Source organism: Heterocephalus glaber, unplaced genomic scaffold (genome assembly GCF_053883595.1).
Source record: "Heterocephalus glaber isolate CG9 unplaced genomic scaffold, H.glaber_assembly_v1.0 deba00001606, whole genome shotgun sequence".
Taxonomy (NCBI): Eukaryota; Metazoa; Chordata; class Mammalia; order Rodentia; family Bathyergidae; genus Heterocephalus; species Heterocephalus glaber.
In genome coordinates this window covers 41,920,454-41,937,421 of record NW_028258377.1, presented here as the reverse complement: position 1 = coordinate 41,937,421, position 16,968 = coordinate 41,920,454, and the positions used below count along the sequence as shown (strand labels likewise).

Genomic DNA, 16,968 nt, shown 5'->3' with positions numbered 1-16,968 from the left:
AGTCCTCTCGGAAGCACAGAACGCTTCGGAGGAGCCCTCCTGGGGTGTTTGTGTTCTCTCCCTGCCCTCCCTGTAAGTGGAGCCAGCAGGCCCGGGAGGTCCCAGGCCCAGGAGGTCCCAGGCCCAGGGCTCACGGGGGGCCTGCTTGAGACCCTGGGCATGGGCCCACATTCAGTCTTGTCTCTTCTGCAGGAGCCCTGGTGGACCAAGGCATCTTCGAAGAGCTCACGCGAGATTTCCTACCCCAGCTCTCTGAGAAGATGCAGGACCTGGGGGTGATCTCCAGCATCTCTCTGTCCTGGTTCCTGACCCTCTTCCTCAGTGTCATGCCCTTTGAAAGCGCCGTGGTCATCGTCGACTGCTTCTTCTATGAGGGCATCAAGGTGATCTTGCAGGTGGCCTTGGCTGTCCTGGACGCCAACATGGAGCAGCTACTGGACTGCAGTGATGAGGGCGAGGCCATGACCGTGCTGGGCAGGTGAACACGCTGGGCTCCTGCACTTCTGGAAGCTGGCAGCAGAAGTCCACCCCTCACCAGCCCTGGGCACATAGCTAGCGCTCATTGACTGCCCACCAAGTGCCAGGCCACACCTGGGCTCAGGCTGGCTCCTCCAACAGATTTTCTTTCCTGTTGGGACCCAAACAGCGGTTGGCAAGTGATCAGTGCTAGGAGGAAACCAGATGGGGAACAGCCCTGAGCCAGGGGCAGTGACCAGAGGCATGCGGTCAGGGGCTTTCTGGGGGTGCCCTGGTGACCCAGGTGACACTTCTCCTTGGTGGCCAGGACATGGCTGTGCAGTGGGTCCAAGTCTAGCAAAGGTTCCTCTGATCTCCACAAAGCTGTCCTTGTGCTTCCTAGGTTGCCACACTGCTGCTTCCCCTGGATAGAGCAGCCCACTTTCAGCCCACCTTCACAGGACAGCGGAGTGAGCTGTAGGACAGCAGGTCGTCCTCACACCCCTCCCCGGCAGCCTCCCCGCCCCTGGACAGGCCTACAACGCCCCTTCCTCGGACCCATTCCCACCTCACCATGGTTTTCTCAGCCCCTGTCCCTCACCTGGTTCCCACAGAGCTCTTTGCAATCACTGCTGACCCTGTCCTTCCCCTGGCACATGGAGAATGCCCCATGTCATGGTTGGTCCCCTGTACAAAGATGTCTGAGTACCCCAGCCTGGCCTTCAGGTGTGCTGTGGCCCCACCTGCCCAGGTATATTTACCTGGCCTGAACACTCCGGCCACTGTGGACAGCCTGGGACATGGCTCCTTCCTGCTGAGGCAGCCCAGCTGTTGATGGGAAGGCAGCCTTGTCAGGGTGGCTTCCTCCCTTCTGTGGGCAGAGACCTCCAGGCTATGACCAGACCATGGTTTTCATGCCTGTCTCCTGCAGGAGCCACAGGCTGACCAGGGATGGGAACTCTCCCACCTGAGTGGCAGGCTCGGCCCAGAGTGCCCAGGATGGGTGAAGCCCTGCTGGGCTAAAGTAGGACCCTGTGCCCAAGACCTCCTAGAGAAGCCGGGTCCCCTGAGCCACTCCAGACACTGCCAGAGGCAGTCCCCACTTTTTCCTGGCACTCTCCTTTGGTCCCTGAGTCTTCCTATCCAGTTATCCTTCCAGCTAGTAGGGTTGGGCTTATAAAAGGTTCCTGCCCACAAGACCCCCTGAAGTTAGCCTTTGAGTTAGCACTCAGACCTCCTGTGGGCAGCGCGCTGGGGCTCCTGGCCCTCAGCATTCACCTTAACTGGCCGTCTGAATGTGCACCACTTAGCTGTGAGGGATACATCCCTGTGGCCAGCGGGTCGTCTGGACCCTGTCCTTTAACCTTCACAGATACCTGGATAATGTGGTCAACAAGCAAAGTATCTCTCCCCCTATTCCACACCTCCATGCCCTGCTGACCAGCGGAGATGAGCCTCCTGTGGAGGTGGACGTCTTTGACCTCCTGAAGGTGTCCTACGAGGTCAGCAACCAGTGGCACCAGCTTGGCCAGCCCTGGAGGTGGCGAGGGGCAGGCTTCTGCCTGTGGCCAGACTTGGTCTCACCAATTCCCCTTCACCTGTAGAAGTTCAGCAGCCTGAGGGCGGATGACCTGGAACAGATGCGGTTTAAGCAGAGGCTGAAAGTGATCCAGTCCTTGGAGGACACAGCCAAACGAAGCGTGGTAGGGTCACTGGTGGGACGGGCTCATTCCTCGGGTCGGGGGGCGGATGTCTCCCTGGGCAGGAGCACAGCCATGCTCATGCCCTGCCCTTCACGCTGCTGGCTGCCTGCCTTGTGGCTGCTGAGCAGACTGGAAGCAGCTGTGCAGATGCACACCGGAGTTTCAGGAGCTCCACTCACGGCTTCCTGCCCCGTCTTCAGTGGGAGATGTTTCCTTCGCCCGCGCCCTGGAGGCTTGGCGCCTCTGGGGAAGTGTCCTCCCAGCTGGCCTTGGCCTGTGCTCTCGGCCCCAGGACCAGGATGCTGACACCCTTGGAGGGTCAGGCTCCCCTGTGGTCCGGCTGGGACCTCAGAGTCAGGCACTTCCTGCTCCGCCTCCACATCCCCATCCCCTCTTGAGCCCACAGAGGGCACTTTGGTCACAACCAACAGAAACTGACAGACTCTGGCTAACTGAAGGGACGGACTTGACCAGCAAGTTCTAGAATCCCTTGCGAAGAGCCAGTTCCAGGGCCTTTGCAGGGATCCAGACAGAGGAGCTAAATGGCCATCTCCTCGGCTCAGGAGAGGAAAGCCCCCACCCCAGTGCCACCCCGGAAGGGGCTCCTGTGACGGGGTGAGCATGTGGACCACACACCCTCGACGCACCACCTTCCATGCCTGGTGGCCTTGGCTGACCACATGCTCATCCCTTGGAGCAAGCATCTTGTTCCGCTGCAGCAGGCGCCTGAGGACCCATCAATACAGCCCGCTTCTCTCTCATTCCAGGTCCGAGCCATCCCAGGGGACATTGGTTTCTCAATTGAAGAGCTGGAGGACCTCTATGTGGTGTTTAAGGTGACAGCCAAGAGCAAAGCAGAGCCAGTGTTCCGTCCTCATCCCCAGAGTGCACCTCAGGGCAGCAGCTTTCTGTCAGAAGAGAAAGGGATTGAGAAGCATCCCCAGAGGCAGTTACCATGAACCTCACGTGGTGGGTTTGAATCCTTGAGTTTAAACAGAGCGCTTGAATGCCAGGAAACCCATTCACGTTCGCCCAGACAGAAGAGGGAATCCATCACTCACCAGGCTGAAAAGTGTGCGGACTCAGCTCCGGGCAGGCTGGACCGGATGACCCACAGGCCCACAGGCTCCCTACTCGGCCTCCAGTCTGGGACTTCTGCAGAGTGGCAGCCCTGTCAGCAGTAGCTCTGGGGTCATCTTGTCAGCAACATCAGCAACCCCAGCCAAAAGAATTTCTCTTCCCAAGTAGTTTTAGCAAAAGACCCAGGGTTGGGCCAGGGATGTAGCTCAGCAGCACCACACCTGCCTCATGAGCACAAGGTCCTGAGTTCAATCCCCGGTACCAAAAAGAAAAAGACCCAGGGTTGATCGAGGAGTGACTGGGATCAGGTGCGATGGCAGTGAGGGGCTGGTCACCACCCTGTCACCCGAGGCCTGGGGCTGGCTTGGCCAGTTTCGACACGCCCCGCAGGTGCTGCTAACAAAAGCAGGGAGGCTGTGAAGAGGAGGCAGAGTCCTTGTTGCCAATCCGTCTTGCCCCCTCTACCCACTTGGGTCCAGTTCCCAAGGTGGCCGAGCTCCGTGTCTCCTGGCTCCTGCACGTGCCCACCGTGAGGGTCTCTGAGTGGCTGAGGTGTCTGATCTGCCCCGCACCCCAGAGCTCTGCAGACTGGGGTAGAGCTGGAGGTGGGCACCCCATCTTACACCCCGTGTCACCCGCAGGCCAAGCACATGGAGAGCCAGTACTGGGGCAGCAGCCGCACAGCCGCCGCCGGCCACCGAGACCCCAGCCTCCCCTACCTGGAGCAGTACCGGATCGATGCCAGCCAGTTCCAGGAGCTCTTCACCAGCCTGACGCCCTGGGCCTGTGGCTCACACACACCTGTGCTGGCAGGCCGCATGTTCCGGCTCCTGGACCAGAACAGGGACCTGCTGATCAACTTCAAGGAGTTCGTGACAGGGATGAGTGAGTGCACCTCACCTCCGGGACCTGGGCCCGTTACGCCCCATCGCCCTCCCTCCTACACCCCCGAGAGGGCTGAGCAGGCCTGGCAGGGCTCCGGCTCCGGTAGGGAGGAACCCTGGAGGGCAGTGTGGGGCTCGGCTCTGCTGTGTGGCTGGGAGCCCCTGCCACCCTCCTCCCTGCCTGCCCCACAGGTGCGATGTACCATGGAGACCTCACGGAGAAGCTCAAGGCTCTCTATAAGCTGCACCTTCCCCCAGGTGAGCGCCTCAGCCTGGAGCTCAGGATGCCGAGGGGGCACAGGCTTCCGCGGGGAGAGGAAGAGGAGGGCTGAGGCCCCGACCGGCTGCTATCTGAGCAGGGCCAGGACGGGAGGACGCGGAGGGGCTCCCGTCAGTGCAGGCAGGCCGGGATCAGGCGCACCCGGAACCCAGGAAGGGTCTGAGTGTTCGAGTGGACCAAGACCCTGCATTCCAGTTCCCAGAGGGCCAGCCTGGGGGCGCACCACAGACCCAGGAAGCCGGACAGGGGCACAGGGGCCGCGTCCTCTGTCCTCTGTCCTCTGGAGGCGGTGCTGCGGCCTAATGGGGCCACACTGGGGTGCAGGCAGACAGCTCCTGTGGGCCACTGAGGTGAGCCAGTGTAAGGGCTCAGAGCCAGGCTGGAGCTGTGCCGGGAGGCCGCTGGCCTCGGGTGGCTCTGAGGAGGGGCTCTGCCGATGTCTCAGGAGGGAGCTGACCCAGGCCAGTGCGATAGCCCCAGAGCGCAGTGCTCTGAGAACTGCCCATCCCCCGTTCTGTTTTTCTCAACCTGCACGGGAGCAGCGCTGGCTGACTGGGCCCGCCTGGGTAGGCTGTGTCCCCGGAGCCTCTCGCTGACTGTGAGGGCCCAGAGCTGAAAAGGTCCTGGCACAGGCTGGCTTCAGGTTGGCACCACTGCCACAGAGGCCTGGGCTGGATCCCACAGGTGAAGCCACGGGGGCTCTTCCACCACAGCAGCCACCTTGGCCCAGCCTCCTGCCTCCCAGGCATGAGGCGTGTGGGCTCTGGTGGACACTGGCTGTGCCCTGTCACCCCCCATGTGCTGTGCTAGACCCTCATTGTTTCCCCCCGTGCAACAGGGAGATTCACACACACACGCACACATGCACACCATCTGGATCTGCAGCCCAGGCAGTGCTGAGTCACTAGGACCTGAGGAGAATGAGGCAGGCCCTGCGTCCCAGTGTGGAGCCACTCCAAGAGGTGCAGAGGGAAAGAAGCAGTGCCTTGCGTGTGGCTGATGTGTGCATGAGTGCCAGAAACGCCCCAGAGCATCTGCAGAGCTGGCCCAGGGTGGAGGACAGCTCATCTTCACCAGGCTCCCAGCGGCACCGGCTGTGTTGCTGCCTGGCAGGTGTACTGCCTTTTCAAACACAGCAGGGCTGGGGTGCAGCTCAGCTGTGGAGTGCTTGGCTAGCATGCACAAGGCCCTGGGCTCAGTCCCAAGCACTGCCCCCCCAAAATCCCACAGTGTCAAAGTCTAGAAAGAAATAATCAGAACTAATCATCACCCTTGAAATTATTTACCATGTGTAAGACCGGGCATGGGGCACACGCCTGTGATCCCAGCACTCAGGAGGCTGAGGCAGGAGGATCACTACAAGTTCAAGGTCAGCCTGAGCTACATAGTGAGACTCTGTTTTAAAAAACCAAGACTCCCCGGCATTATGAGCAGCGGGTTGGGACTGGCTTGAGCACACTGAGCAGGGGAGGGAGGCCTTCGCCCAGGCTGCAGGAGGTGGGAACTCAGCCTGAGAATCCCACCGTCTTCCTCCTCTCCACCTGCAGCTCTGAGCCCAGAGGAAGCAGAGTCGGCCCTGGAGGCCACCCATTACTTCACCGAGGACAGCTCCTCAGAAGGTGAGCCACTGCCAGGACACCGAAGCCACCAGCCATGGCCCTGCAGCCACCACGGCCCTCTGGTGGTCCCCGCGGTGGCCGGCAGCTCCAGCAAAGTGCAGGCTGTGCCATGCCGGGTTGCTCCTGGGCCTGTTGGTCTGAGTGTCCTCAACTCCTGTTTCTCTCGCATCGCTGTCTCCCTGGACCTTGGCTTCTCCTCCCTCTGCCCTCCGTGCCTCCTCTGCTGCCTCCAGCCTCTCCTCTGACTTCAGAGCTGGATTTTTTCCTGCCCTGGGAAGCTCAAGGTCAGTCCCTGGAGGTCAGGGGTGCCCCTCGGCCTCTGGCTTCATCTTCCAACACCTGGACACCTGCACACTCTGTGCCCTGAGGACCCTCTGGGGCTGTGTCCTGCAGGGATGAGTGCCCAGGAGGACCCAGAACCCAGGAAAAGGGGCCCCTCTAGTCTGTCATGGGCCGTCAGTGATGCCCAAACACCAGTTATCAGGGGATGCCTGGTCGCCTAATTGAGGGTACAGCAGGTGATGAGAGAATAATACATAGAACAAGGAATAAAGAATGAAGGGCAAACAGTGGTTTGCCACTTGGGGGGCCAGGAATCAATCTTAGCTCTCCTGAGACCTCCTGATCTTGGCTCTCTCCTGGCTAAACCACGATCTCTGGATCAGTCAGGATTTATGGTTACACATCGTAGCTGGTGGCATGAAGGCAGATGTATTTAGCGGGACTAAGGCACTAATGAGCCAGACTGTAAAAGGGAGGGACGACACTTTCTGGTGAAGGCCAGGTCACAGTTAACCAGCCACCTGTGCCATCTTGCAGGTCGTAGCTAACAAGCCACCTGCGTTATCTTAGCTAACGTTTGATGTTGGAGAATGGCTGCACAGTCGAAATTCCTCAGCTGCAGTGTTTTCTTGCTGTTAGAGACGTCACAACCTCATCGATCACTGCAACCTCAACTGGACCGTAGGCACAGGGAAGTCTGTCTCTGTGCACCAGCTGAAGGCTCACTTAGCAAGTCACACTTAGGGCGTGGAATGACTCATAATTTTAATCAGTAGCCAAATTATAAGCCAATTCAATAGTATCTTAAAGCCTGCTCAGTAAGTTCAAGCTGGTCTCCCACAGTGGGCTTGTCAGCAAATGCAGACACACCACACGGGTTCATTCCTCCAGGCACATGCAGAGTGTCTGTTCACAGCGGAGACACAGCAGCCACCTGCTGTCACTGCAGCCGTAGGGAAGAGAAGCAGCAGGGCGAGTGGAGGCCAGAGGGAATGGTTGATGCTCTCCTCAGAAAACTTTCATGTTCCACCATATTTTTTCATTACAGAAAAATATGTATGTTGAGTGCCTGTTAGAACTCACCCTGTGCTACACTGAAAGCCCATGGGAGCATCTGATGCAGTGTAAAGGAGGCTCTCTAGGCCCTGGGTTGGGCAGCCAAGCTGGTCGTGTGTGATACGCTTGGACAGCCAGAGGGGCTGAGGGTGCAGCTCTGCAGCAGAGCACTGGCCCAGTGAGCACAGCCCCTCAGTTCAATCCCCAGCACCGCAGAACAAAAGAAAACAAAACTGACCCATTGCTGCCCTGTAGCTTCATATGGAGGGTGATACATGCCAAAGAGCTGACCCAGAAGGGAGAATGAAAAAATAATGTATCCTGCCAGGTGTGGCAGTGTACACCTGGAATCCCAACACTTGGGAGGATAAGGCAGGGGAGTTACAGTTCCAGGCCAGCCTATACTATATGAGACCATGCCCCAAAAAAAAATGGCTGAAGTTACAAGTTCAAGTCCAGCCTGGGCAGTTTAGCAACTTAGACCCTGTCTCAGCAAAGAGCTGAGTGAAGGTCTTGGGTTCAGTCCCCACTATCACACAGGTATACAGGGGTAGGAGGAGACAGGCAGAGTCCAGGTATCTGTTGTAGTCCTGCTGACAGCATTGAACACTTGGATTGGAGCATGACCTTGATTCTGCTGGCACGCACTGAAGAGCCTCATGCACCTTCCGTCCTGCCAGGGTCTGGGCAAACCGCAGGTGCTTTCCACTTACCCTGCACATCCTGTGGCCAACCTGTCCTCAGCCCCACCCAGCCCCCGGGCAGCAGGGCCTGCACCCCTCAGGGAGAGGACAGGGCCTGTCGGCCACTGCCTTCCTCACAGAGGAGACAAGTGTCCAGCTCAGCAGATGCAGCACTGCACAGTGCCAGGCTGCGCCCACGGTCCTGGTACACGGAAGTCCTCACCGGCCCGTGTGGCAGTCACAGGCAGAACTGATGCCCACTCACTCCGTCCCCGAGGTGTGACCCATTTTCAGCAGAAGCTGTAGAACCGAATAGTTGTCAGACTTGTTGCCTATGGTGCATATCATTTGCTTGAAAAAAAAGTGTAGACTTACACTCTTTTGAAAAACAGAAGTGAGTATTCGCTATGTTGGGGATCGAACCCAGGGCCGTGAGTATGCTAAGCCTCCACCCCACAACAGAGCTACAGCAGTTGGCTTTTTAAACATGTCACCAGGCGACAGAACAGCCAGGCTGTGGTGGGGCAGACTGGGCCTCTTGAGTGGTTTATAGCCAGAAGAATTTCCTCCACGTTCATTTTATTTTTTCGGTTGTCCAGAAGCACTACCACAGGAAGAGCGAGAAGGAAATGGAAATGAGGATGCTCGAGGGAAGAAAAGAGGTACAGACTGTTCTCCACTGCTAACCCCAGAGCTGTGTGCTCGTCCCTCCCCAGTCACCGCAGGAGGGCCCCGCTGGGCAGATCACATACATGTGCCCCTCAATGGCGGAGGCCTCCAGGTACCCAGCTGGCTCTCCCTGCCTCGTGCCTGCCTCTCTCTGCCCACCTTAGGGAGATGGCAGGGTTGGGTCCTTAACCCACCTCAGGTCCAACCCACTGCAGCGGGTTCGGGGAGACCCAGGGCTCCGGGCTGTCTTCATCACAAGGCCCCAGAGGCCGGTGTTTTGTAACAGGACCTAGGTCACTCGAGAACACCGAGCCCACCACTCCCTGTGAGCGCCCTGCAGCCCTCCTGCTCTCACTCGGCAGATGGTACTTCATCTCTTTCTCCCAACTCACAGAGGAGAAGGGGACCAGCCCTCCAGACTACCGACACTACCTTCGCGTGTGGGCCAAGGAGAAGGAGGCTCCGAAGGAGACAATTAAGGATCTTCCCAAGATGAACCAGGTAGGCTCAGTCAGCCTGCAGCATTCGATCCCAGGGAATTCTGGCCAAGACTGGGGCCTGATGCCACCTCGCTGCGGCAGTCTGCCTCGGGTGGGAGTTCTTGCCCTGGATGGCAGATAGTGAGGGTTCCAGAAGCGAGGCTCCTCACTCCGCCCTGCTCCAGGCCAGTGGCGTTTCCATGTGGCAACTGGCAGAGGCTGGAGAGCACCCACCTCGAGCAGAGACCAGACCCCACCTCTGACAGCAAGGCATTGGCCTGGCACCAGCTCCCTCCCCACCCTGCCTGGCTGTCCTCCTCGGGAAGGAGTGTGCCCCCCTTCCCACGGCTGAGGTCAGGAGCCAAGGTCTTAGCCAGGGAGTCAGCCCTCGCCGGACCCACCCCTGTGGTGCAGAGGGCACTTGCGTCTGAGCGTCTCCCACAGCCTGTGTCTGGGGCCTCGGGAACACAGCTTCACCCCACTCAGGCCAGGACCAGAGCCCCATCCCCGGCTGGTCCGGGTGTGAGAGCCGCCTGGCATCACCCCACAGCCTCACCAAAGGACAGAGGCCGAAGAGCGGAGTGCGACTGAAGCATGCTGCGGAAGGCCGGCCTTGTGATGGCGGGCTTAGGAGGTCCTGATGGCAGAGTGTAGCTCCTTGGCAGAGCGCTAGCCTGGCGTCCACCAGGCCCGGGGTTCCATGCCCAGCACCACAAATAGAGGATGCTGATAGAAATGGGTCTCTCATCTGGGCTGGGACCCAGCGCCTTTGCCTGAGCTGCACCCACAGCCCATATTTTATCTTGAGACAGGGTCTATGTTGTCAAACCTCAAACATGGAACCCTCCTGCCTCAGCCTTCCAAATTGCTGAGATTATAAGCGGGGCTATCAAGAAAGGCTTTTGGGGGCCAGGGATGTAGCTCAGTGGTTCTGCCGCCTGCCTCGCAAGCCTAAGGACCCGAGTTTGATCCCCGGTACCAAAAAAAAAAGGCTTTTTAAAGCAAGTGTGGCACACGCCTATAATCCCAGCACTCGGGAGGCTGAGGCAGGAGGATCACTGCACGTTTGAGGCCAGCCTGGGCCACACAGTAAGACCCTGTCTTCACAAAAAAGGCTTTTTAAGAGCTGTGTGGCTGTGGTCACGTCACTGTCCCTCTCTGAGCCTCATCACTGTAGCCTGTGAAACGCAATGATAAAGCGCAGGTTTGGGGAGACAGCGTCCCAGCAGTCAGAGCAGCCCGCGTCCTCAACAGCTAACAGAGCGCTCTGACCCCCGTCCGTCGCCCTGTCCTCTGCTTTCCTCCCGAAGGAGCAGTTCATTGAGCTGTGCAAGACCCTGTACAGCATGTTCAGTGAGGACCCCCTGGAGCAGGGCCTGTATCACGCCATTGCCACAGTGGCCAGCCTGCTGCTGCGCATCGGCGAGGTGGGGAAGAAGCTTTCGGCCCAGTCGGGCCGCAAGCCCAGGGGGGGTGCCCATGCCGGGGACCACAGCAGTGCCGCTGAGGAGGACGAGCCACGGACACCTGGGCCCCCTCAGGACCCAACAAGGGCGTTTCAGCCCCCAGCTGCAGAGGACTGGCGGGCCAGTGCCGGCGGAGACACCCACGAGGGGAAGGCAGCCCAGGAGAGCCGGGCAGCGGCCGAGGTGGGCAGCGGCGGGGGCCGGGGCTCTGACGACGACACCAAAGACAGCATGTCCATGTCCTCCTACTCGGTGGTCAGCACGGGCTCCCTGCAGTGTGAGGACCTCACGGATGACACGGTACTGGTGGGCGGCGAGGCCCACGGCCCCTCGGCCTCCTCGCGTGCCCGGGGCACCGTGGACGCGGACTGGTGCATCTCCTTCGAGCAGATCCTGGCCTCCATCCTGACGGAGTCTGTGCTGGTGAACTTCTTTGAGAAGACGGTGGGCATCAGCACCAAGATCAAAGACCAGAAGGTGGTGGAGAGGCAGCTCAGCACCTCCAGCGAGCAGGAGCAGTCAGGGGCTTCGGGCTAGGCTCCAGCCCACACCTCTCCTTTCCTTCGGCCCTTCAGCTTTTCTCCCATCCTCCCCAGAGGCAGCGCTGGCAACGCAGAGCCAGCTTAGGGTTAGAAGGGCTCCCCGGCTTGCGTCTCAGGGGCCCCCGAAGAGGCTGGCTGCACCGTCCTCCCTTGCGCCCAGTGGGAACCCGCCTCGAGCCCGGTACTGCCACAGAGTTAGGGGCTGTCCCATCTGCCCCGCTTGCCTCTCACCTCTGCACCTCATGCCGGGCCAAGGCCACACTGGGTCCCACCAGCGACGGGGCGATCTCCACACAGCTGTGTGCCCCAGGCAGGGGTTGTGCTCGTCGGGCTCCAAAGTGGTGGAACTTAGGTGCTCTCAGGAGCCCTTCAGCCTGAGCCCCCTCTGCCTGGGGCGGGCACACACCCTGGCGCTACTCTACGTGTGATTTGGCTCCTCCCCTCCATCAATTTGGAAGGCACATCCCTCAGTCCTGGTCTGTCTCCTCGTACTCATTTCAGTGGGCTGAACATCACACTGTGCTCAATGCCTTAATGGATCCCTGCAAGAAATAAAAACCACACTGCAGAGCCCTGATGTGGTCCTTGTCCCATGCTTAGGCCTCTGGCTGCTCCCCAGGCCAGTTGTGGGGCCCAGAACATCCCAGGACACTTGGTTTCCCTCGGGCGATTAGCTAGTGTGGTAGGACTGCCTGTAATCCAGCTAGCTACTTGGAAACGGAAGCAGGAGAGTCACAAGGTTGGAGCCAGCCTGGGCAACTTAACAAGACTGTCTCAAAATTTAAAACAGGGCTGGGTTCGATCCAAAATACTGAAGAAAAAAGCAGGCGGGTCAGTGGATGGAAAATTACTAAGAGGAAACAGGGATAAGCGGGATTCTTGCTGGTAACAGGCCAAGGCAATGAGAGGTCCGTCACCTTGGGTGGGGGGCACAACAGGTGACGATCTTCGAGACTGAGGACTAGGAGGGGACAGTGCTTGCTCAGCTGACTTAGGGTTCTTGCGAAAACGGGATTTTACAAGGAAATACTTTTTGTCTGGAACCAAGATCTCACCATATTGGCCAGGCTCAGCCTTGGGAGAAGGTGGGACAGCAGGCAACAGGCCACTCACTGTGCCCAACCCTAGAAAGCAGCCTTTCCTAAGAAATTTCCGTTTACCTGTTAACACTGAAGCGACCGCTACCATAACGTCTTGTTGACTTGGGTTTTCTTAGGACAGTAGTAATGGCCAGACTGTTTGCAGTAATTTTTACTGTTTTAGTCCTCTACCACCACCCTGTAAGCAAGGTACCCTGCAGGCATCCTTGTCAGGATCAGGTGTTTTTCCTTAAAGGACAATTTGGTGCTCAGGTCTCAGAAAAGCGGGACCGCTCCTCCTCCTAGGGGCGAGGGATAGGCTCGGGTCCTTCCCAGCTGACTCCCATCTTGGCCTCCCTCTCCCGGAAGCACGGGGCTTTTGAGCTGCCTCTGGTTTCCTGGGATTATTGGTTTTCTCGTCCTTCTCGCTGTGGCTCAAACACTGCCCCCCCATTGTGTCCAGATGTCCCGCAAGTCACAGCCATAGGGACCGACGGGGTGAACCGAAGCCGCAAGCGCGGTCCCCCTTCCTCCGCGATCAGCGGACCGACACAGTAAAGCTGAACCTTGCGGCTGCGCGAGGGCGGGAGCCGTGCGGAAGTGACGGCCGAGACACGCAAACTGCGAGAGGGGAGCGCGCGCAGAGGGGCGGGGCGCGAGGAGCTAGCCCGGAGAGGGCGCCGTACCGAGCCTGCGAGGCGGCGTCTGCGCCTAGAGGGTCCCGAGCGCGCGGTGGGCCGGGGCCGGGGAGGGGTTAAGAAGCTGGACGGAGCGCGGTGCGCGTGCAAGCGAGGCGGACCCGTGCCGAGAGGAGCCTGGGTTTGCGCAGCGGCCAGAGCCAGGACAGGCGTGTGAAGCCCGCGAGCACGTCAGAAGGCGACGGAGGCGAGCATGGCGCCGCCTCATCAGTCCCGGGTCCTTCGGTGCTGCAGCTGCCGCCTCTTCCAGGCGCACCAGGTGGGTTAGGCGCCGGCCCCCGCCCCTCCCGCGTGGAAGTGGGGCCCAAGTAGTGTCCGTGACATTTCCGAGGCCCGGGTCTAGTCCTGGTGCTTACCCATAACGTGGTTCTGAGCTTTTTGTTTCCAGTTTTTGCCTGGCTGTTGTCGAAACCGGAGGTAACGGTTCCTGCCCCGGCGGCCTCTCGGGAGCTCTCGGGGAGTTGGAGAACGGAACGCAGGTTGAGGATGGCATCCTTTAGGCAGAACCTAGTCCTCAGAAAGCCTCATTCTCAGTTCCATTGTAAGGGAGAGGACAGTTTCCAAAACTAACCCTGGAGAAGGAACGCCATGGAGGTGCCATGGAAACGTCCCTCCTCTGCCCCGGGCGCCCTCTGCCGCCTCTCGGTGCCTCTGCTTCCGCCTGGGACTCGCGCCCGCTGCCCCAGCGCACGCACCTCCGCCTAGAGCATTTTAAACAACATGCATTTTGTTTTGTCTTTTTTCAGTGAGGGGAATTGAACTCCAAGGCCCAGTGTAGTCTGGGATACTCGATATCGCTAAGACCTGTTAGCTTCCTTGACTTGGAACATTCGAGATACAGGATGTCACTAACCTAATCTTTTCTAAATTTTATGCTACTTGATGTCACTTTTCCGACACTGCCAGTGTATCTGACCACTTCTGATAGTTCCCACCCCTACTTATTTGCTATTCCCTAAGAAAGAATAGCATCAAACTAATTTAAAGATTTGTTAAAGTCAGTAAGATGTTGAGTATGCATCTGTAAGCATACATTTAGTGCTGAGAGTTTGAAGGAGCTCAAAATATGACATCAAAATACAAAATATAAAATGCAAAAGGACTGGATAGGTACCTCAATGTGAATGTCCTGGGTTTAATCTTCAGAACCACAATTAAAAATGTAAAAGCCCCCTTTAGGGCTGGAAGCTTAGCTAGATCATTTCTGAGCCAGTTCCACCTTATTTTGTATCACTGTCTGAACTGTATTTCTAAAATTTTGTGGCAGGTGAAAAAGAGTCTCAAGTGGACCTGTAAGGCTTGTGGTGAGAAGCAGTCATTCTTACGGGTGAGTCGTGGGTCCCAGCATTCCACAGCAGGGATGCTCACCACACCATGAGCTTCCTGTTCCTTCAGGAGCGGAGCCTGGAGAGGGGCTTCCGTTCACTTGGTCTTCAGCGAGTACTTCTTGAGGGCCTGCTGTGTGGCAGTAGGATACCAGCGTTAGCTTTGTGCTCACAGGTGTACTTATGTGGAAGGGAAGAGTGCTAACACCTGTGTGCACATGCACATGCGCAGGCACACAATTCAGAACTAGACCGCACCACAGAGGGAAGGGAAGGGCCTGGAAGAAGATGGCAAGGGAATCGGACTTCATGGGGTGAGAGCTGTGGGTGGAGGCAGTGGGGAGTGCCAGGGCCGGCTCAGGAAGCAGAGGCGGCAAGGAGCATATGGCCTTGGACTGCTGCACACACACGCATGCACACACACGCACACGCTGTGACTGCCCTTACTTAGTTCCCTTTCTTCCTGTGCTCGCAAGCACATCTTTCAAGTCCATGCGCGCTGACCTAAGCTCTGGTGCCACAAGAGCCTCGTCCTTTGCTGACCCTGATGCCACCTCTTCTGCTTTAGCTCTTTCCCTTCTCTTCCCATGGCCAGAGTGGCTTCCCTTCTGAGCTTGAAGCAGTCCAGATCCTCTCTGTCTTAGAGCCCTGTGCTCATGGCTGGGGCCCTCTTCCTTCTGATTGGAAATTGTGTGTCTGCATCAGTGCTGCAAGCAGAGACTCCTGTTTTGTTACCTCCAGGCCCAGCACAGTGCCCTAGGTAGTAAGTGCTCTGTGTGGCTGCTGACAAGTGACATTCCCACACCGATGTGGCAGGACTTGCCTTACACTGACTTACAGCGGTCAGTCAAGCCCTTTACAATACCCCCTTGTTTGCTTGACCAACTGTTCGCTATTTCCTGAAGTCTCAGGAGTGAAATTGAGGCTTTAGAGGACATCATCCCACCAAGGCTCTTTCAGTTGCAAATGACAGAAATACTTGAGAATGGCTTCGCTGAAGTAAAACCCAGTGTGCCGGATATCTCAGGGAGCCCAGAGAAGAAGTTCACCCCTGAGGCCCTGAGGAATCAACTGGAAGAACTGACAAACTGCCAGGAAGCCAGACACGATCATTTCCCCCTTCCCTACCTCTGCCCCAGACTCTCCCTCCCTTTTCCTTCCCTTTTCTCCTCCCCTTCCTGTTTCTTCTAGACAGTTCACTGTAACATGCTGCCCAGCGTCACAAACCTCCTACAGGACCTGGAATAGCTGAGTCCCAGTTAGGCCCTGGGAGAAGCTGTCTGATGACTGGCACAGGATAACTAATGTGTGTCTCTGGCATAGAAAGACATTTCTTTCCAGAAATCTTGGAAAGAAATACACGGAGACACAGAATTCGGGTAAAATAACATTGAAAGCGGGCGGGACCGCCAGAAACCTGTCTGGTTAGTATCCCCATGCCCCTTTGTTCAGCGTTTTCTTTTTATATCCTTTTTAGTCATTCTCTCATCCCTAGTGGTCTTTGATGTGTAAATACAATTCCAGCTCCTATTTACAAGTCACCGACACAAGATTGGCCATATACATTGTAAATTCCCCCAGCCATTGCAATTTTGTTAGGTTAATGAAGTTACTGGTTAAACGGTCAGATTACCATCACCTTAAAAAAATTACGGGAAAAGCAAATCTTAAAGGAACACATTACTTATTTTGCTTCTACAACTACCTTAGTATTCAGTGTCCTAAGTTATCTAAAACTTTTCCCTATCAAGGCGACTGCAGTCGGGTCCCAGAGGACAGGGCGCTTCCTCAGCTGGGCAGACACTCCACATAGTGCGCGCCACTGCTCTGAGCTGTCAGCGTGTGTTTCTAAATTCTCCTTGGGAAGGCTTTGCCTTCAGGCTTCCTTGTGTGGTGGCGTATGGCCCACAGCTGGCTAGCGTGGAGTAGTGCACAAGGCAGAGTGACGTTCCTTAACACAATGGGGTTGTTTCTCTTGCCCTTGTAACAGTCCTGGGAGGACACTGAGATGGGGAGGGCACTAGACTTGATGTGGTCATGCGGGGACCCAGGCTGCTGTCGCCTTGAAGTTCTTTGATTCCCTGAGGCTTGTCTGCCGCTTCGTGTAGCCACTTCAGGGGGCATAAGCCTGGGGGAGCTGCGAGGAGGCTGCTGGGACCCAGCCTGGAAGAGGAAAGAGACCAGTGCCGTGGCTGTGCCTAACCTGCGGCCAACTGGAGAATGGAGTCTTGTTTTGTGCCCACGTTCAGAGAGGAGGAGGACACTCCCTACTGGCTGCACCAGACACGGGTCAGCAGCTTTCCGACTATGGCCTTCCTCTCCTGGCCCTCTCCTGGCCCACATTTGAATACACTCCAGCCAGGACCACAGTCCCCCGTCTAGTCTGCCCTGGGCAGGTTCGCTGCGACCTCTGTTGCCAACCAGAGCCGTTAGTTCTCAGCCCTCAGATGACTTGACTTCCTGTCAGTGTTTGTCACAGATCGTCACTTTGGCCTCCTTGAATCGTTTTCTTTGCTTACACTTTCAGGGCCTCTGCTGTCTTGGTTACTTTTCTCGTTGCTGAGACAAAATACCCAACACCCAGAGTGAAAGGAAGAGAGGTTTATTTAGCTTGAAGTTTGTGGAGGTTTCAGTTCAGCGTTGTCTGGCTCCAAGGCAGGGTGGCAG

General features: G+C 57.5%; 2 protein-coding genes and 1 long non-coding RNA gene across 6 annotated transcripts in view; 2 read left to right on the top strand and 1 right to left on the bottom strand.

The window, feature by feature from the left end:
• Nucleotides 1-11,772, top strand: part of Tbc1d9b (TBC1 domain family member 9B) — a 32,919-nt gene extending 21,147 nt beyond the window's left edge. For 2 of the 4 annotated variants that reach the window (XM_004836736.4, XM_021242465.2), the window contains 11 exons: nucleotides 193-478; nucleotides 1,829-1,958; nucleotides 2,061-2,159; nucleotides 2,927-2,995; nucleotides 3,881-4,124; nucleotides 4,316-4,381; nucleotides 5,951-6,022; nucleotides 6,256-6,306; nucleotides 8,643-8,705; nucleotides 9,107-9,213; nucleotides 10,502-11,772. In XM_004836736.4, coding sequence (XP_004836793.2) covers nucleotides 193-478; nucleotides 1,829-1,958; nucleotides 2,061-2,159; nucleotides 2,927-2,995; nucleotides 3,881-4,124; nucleotides 4,316-4,381; nucleotides 5,951-6,022; nucleotides 6,256-6,306; nucleotides 8,643-8,705; nucleotides 9,107-9,213; nucleotides 10,502-11,194 — 1,880 coding nt within the window. In that variant the 3' untranslated portion in view covers nucleotides 11,195-11,772. Of the gene's footprint in view, nucleotides 1-192; nucleotides 479-1,828; nucleotides 1,959-2,060; nucleotides 2,160-2,926; nucleotides 2,996-3,880; nucleotides 4,125-4,315; nucleotides 4,382-5,950; nucleotides 6,023-6,255; nucleotides 6,307-8,642; nucleotides 8,706-9,106; nucleotides 9,214-9,376; nucleotides 9,645-10,501 lie in introns of those variants that run through there. The other 2 variants (XM_087194632.1, XM_004836737.4) reach the window with 2 other exon arrangements.
• On the bottom strand, nucleotides 7,045-12,539 carry LOC147823039 (uncharacterized). Its single transcript, XR_015444691.1, has 2 exons — nucleotides 12,360-12,539; nucleotides 7,045-11,741 (listed from the first exon to the last, which is right to left on the bottom strand). It is a non-coding gene; the product is annotated as an uncharacterized LOC147823039 (long non-coding RNA).
• A 373-nt stretch (nucleotides 12,540-12,912) lies between these two features.
• Mrnip (MRN complex interacting protein) overlaps nucleotides 12,913-16,968 on the top strand; it is an 18,213-nt gene continuing 14,157 nt past the window's right edge. Inside the window, exons 1-2 of the mRNA XM_013065252.3 lie at nucleotides 12,913-13,235; nucleotides 14,244-14,303. Coding sequence (XP_012920706.1) covers nucleotides 13,170-13,235; nucleotides 14,244-14,303 — 126 coding nt within the window. The 5' untranslated portion in view covers nucleotides 12,913-13,169. The remainder of the gene's footprint in view (nucleotides 13,236-14,243; nucleotides 14,304-16,968) is intronic.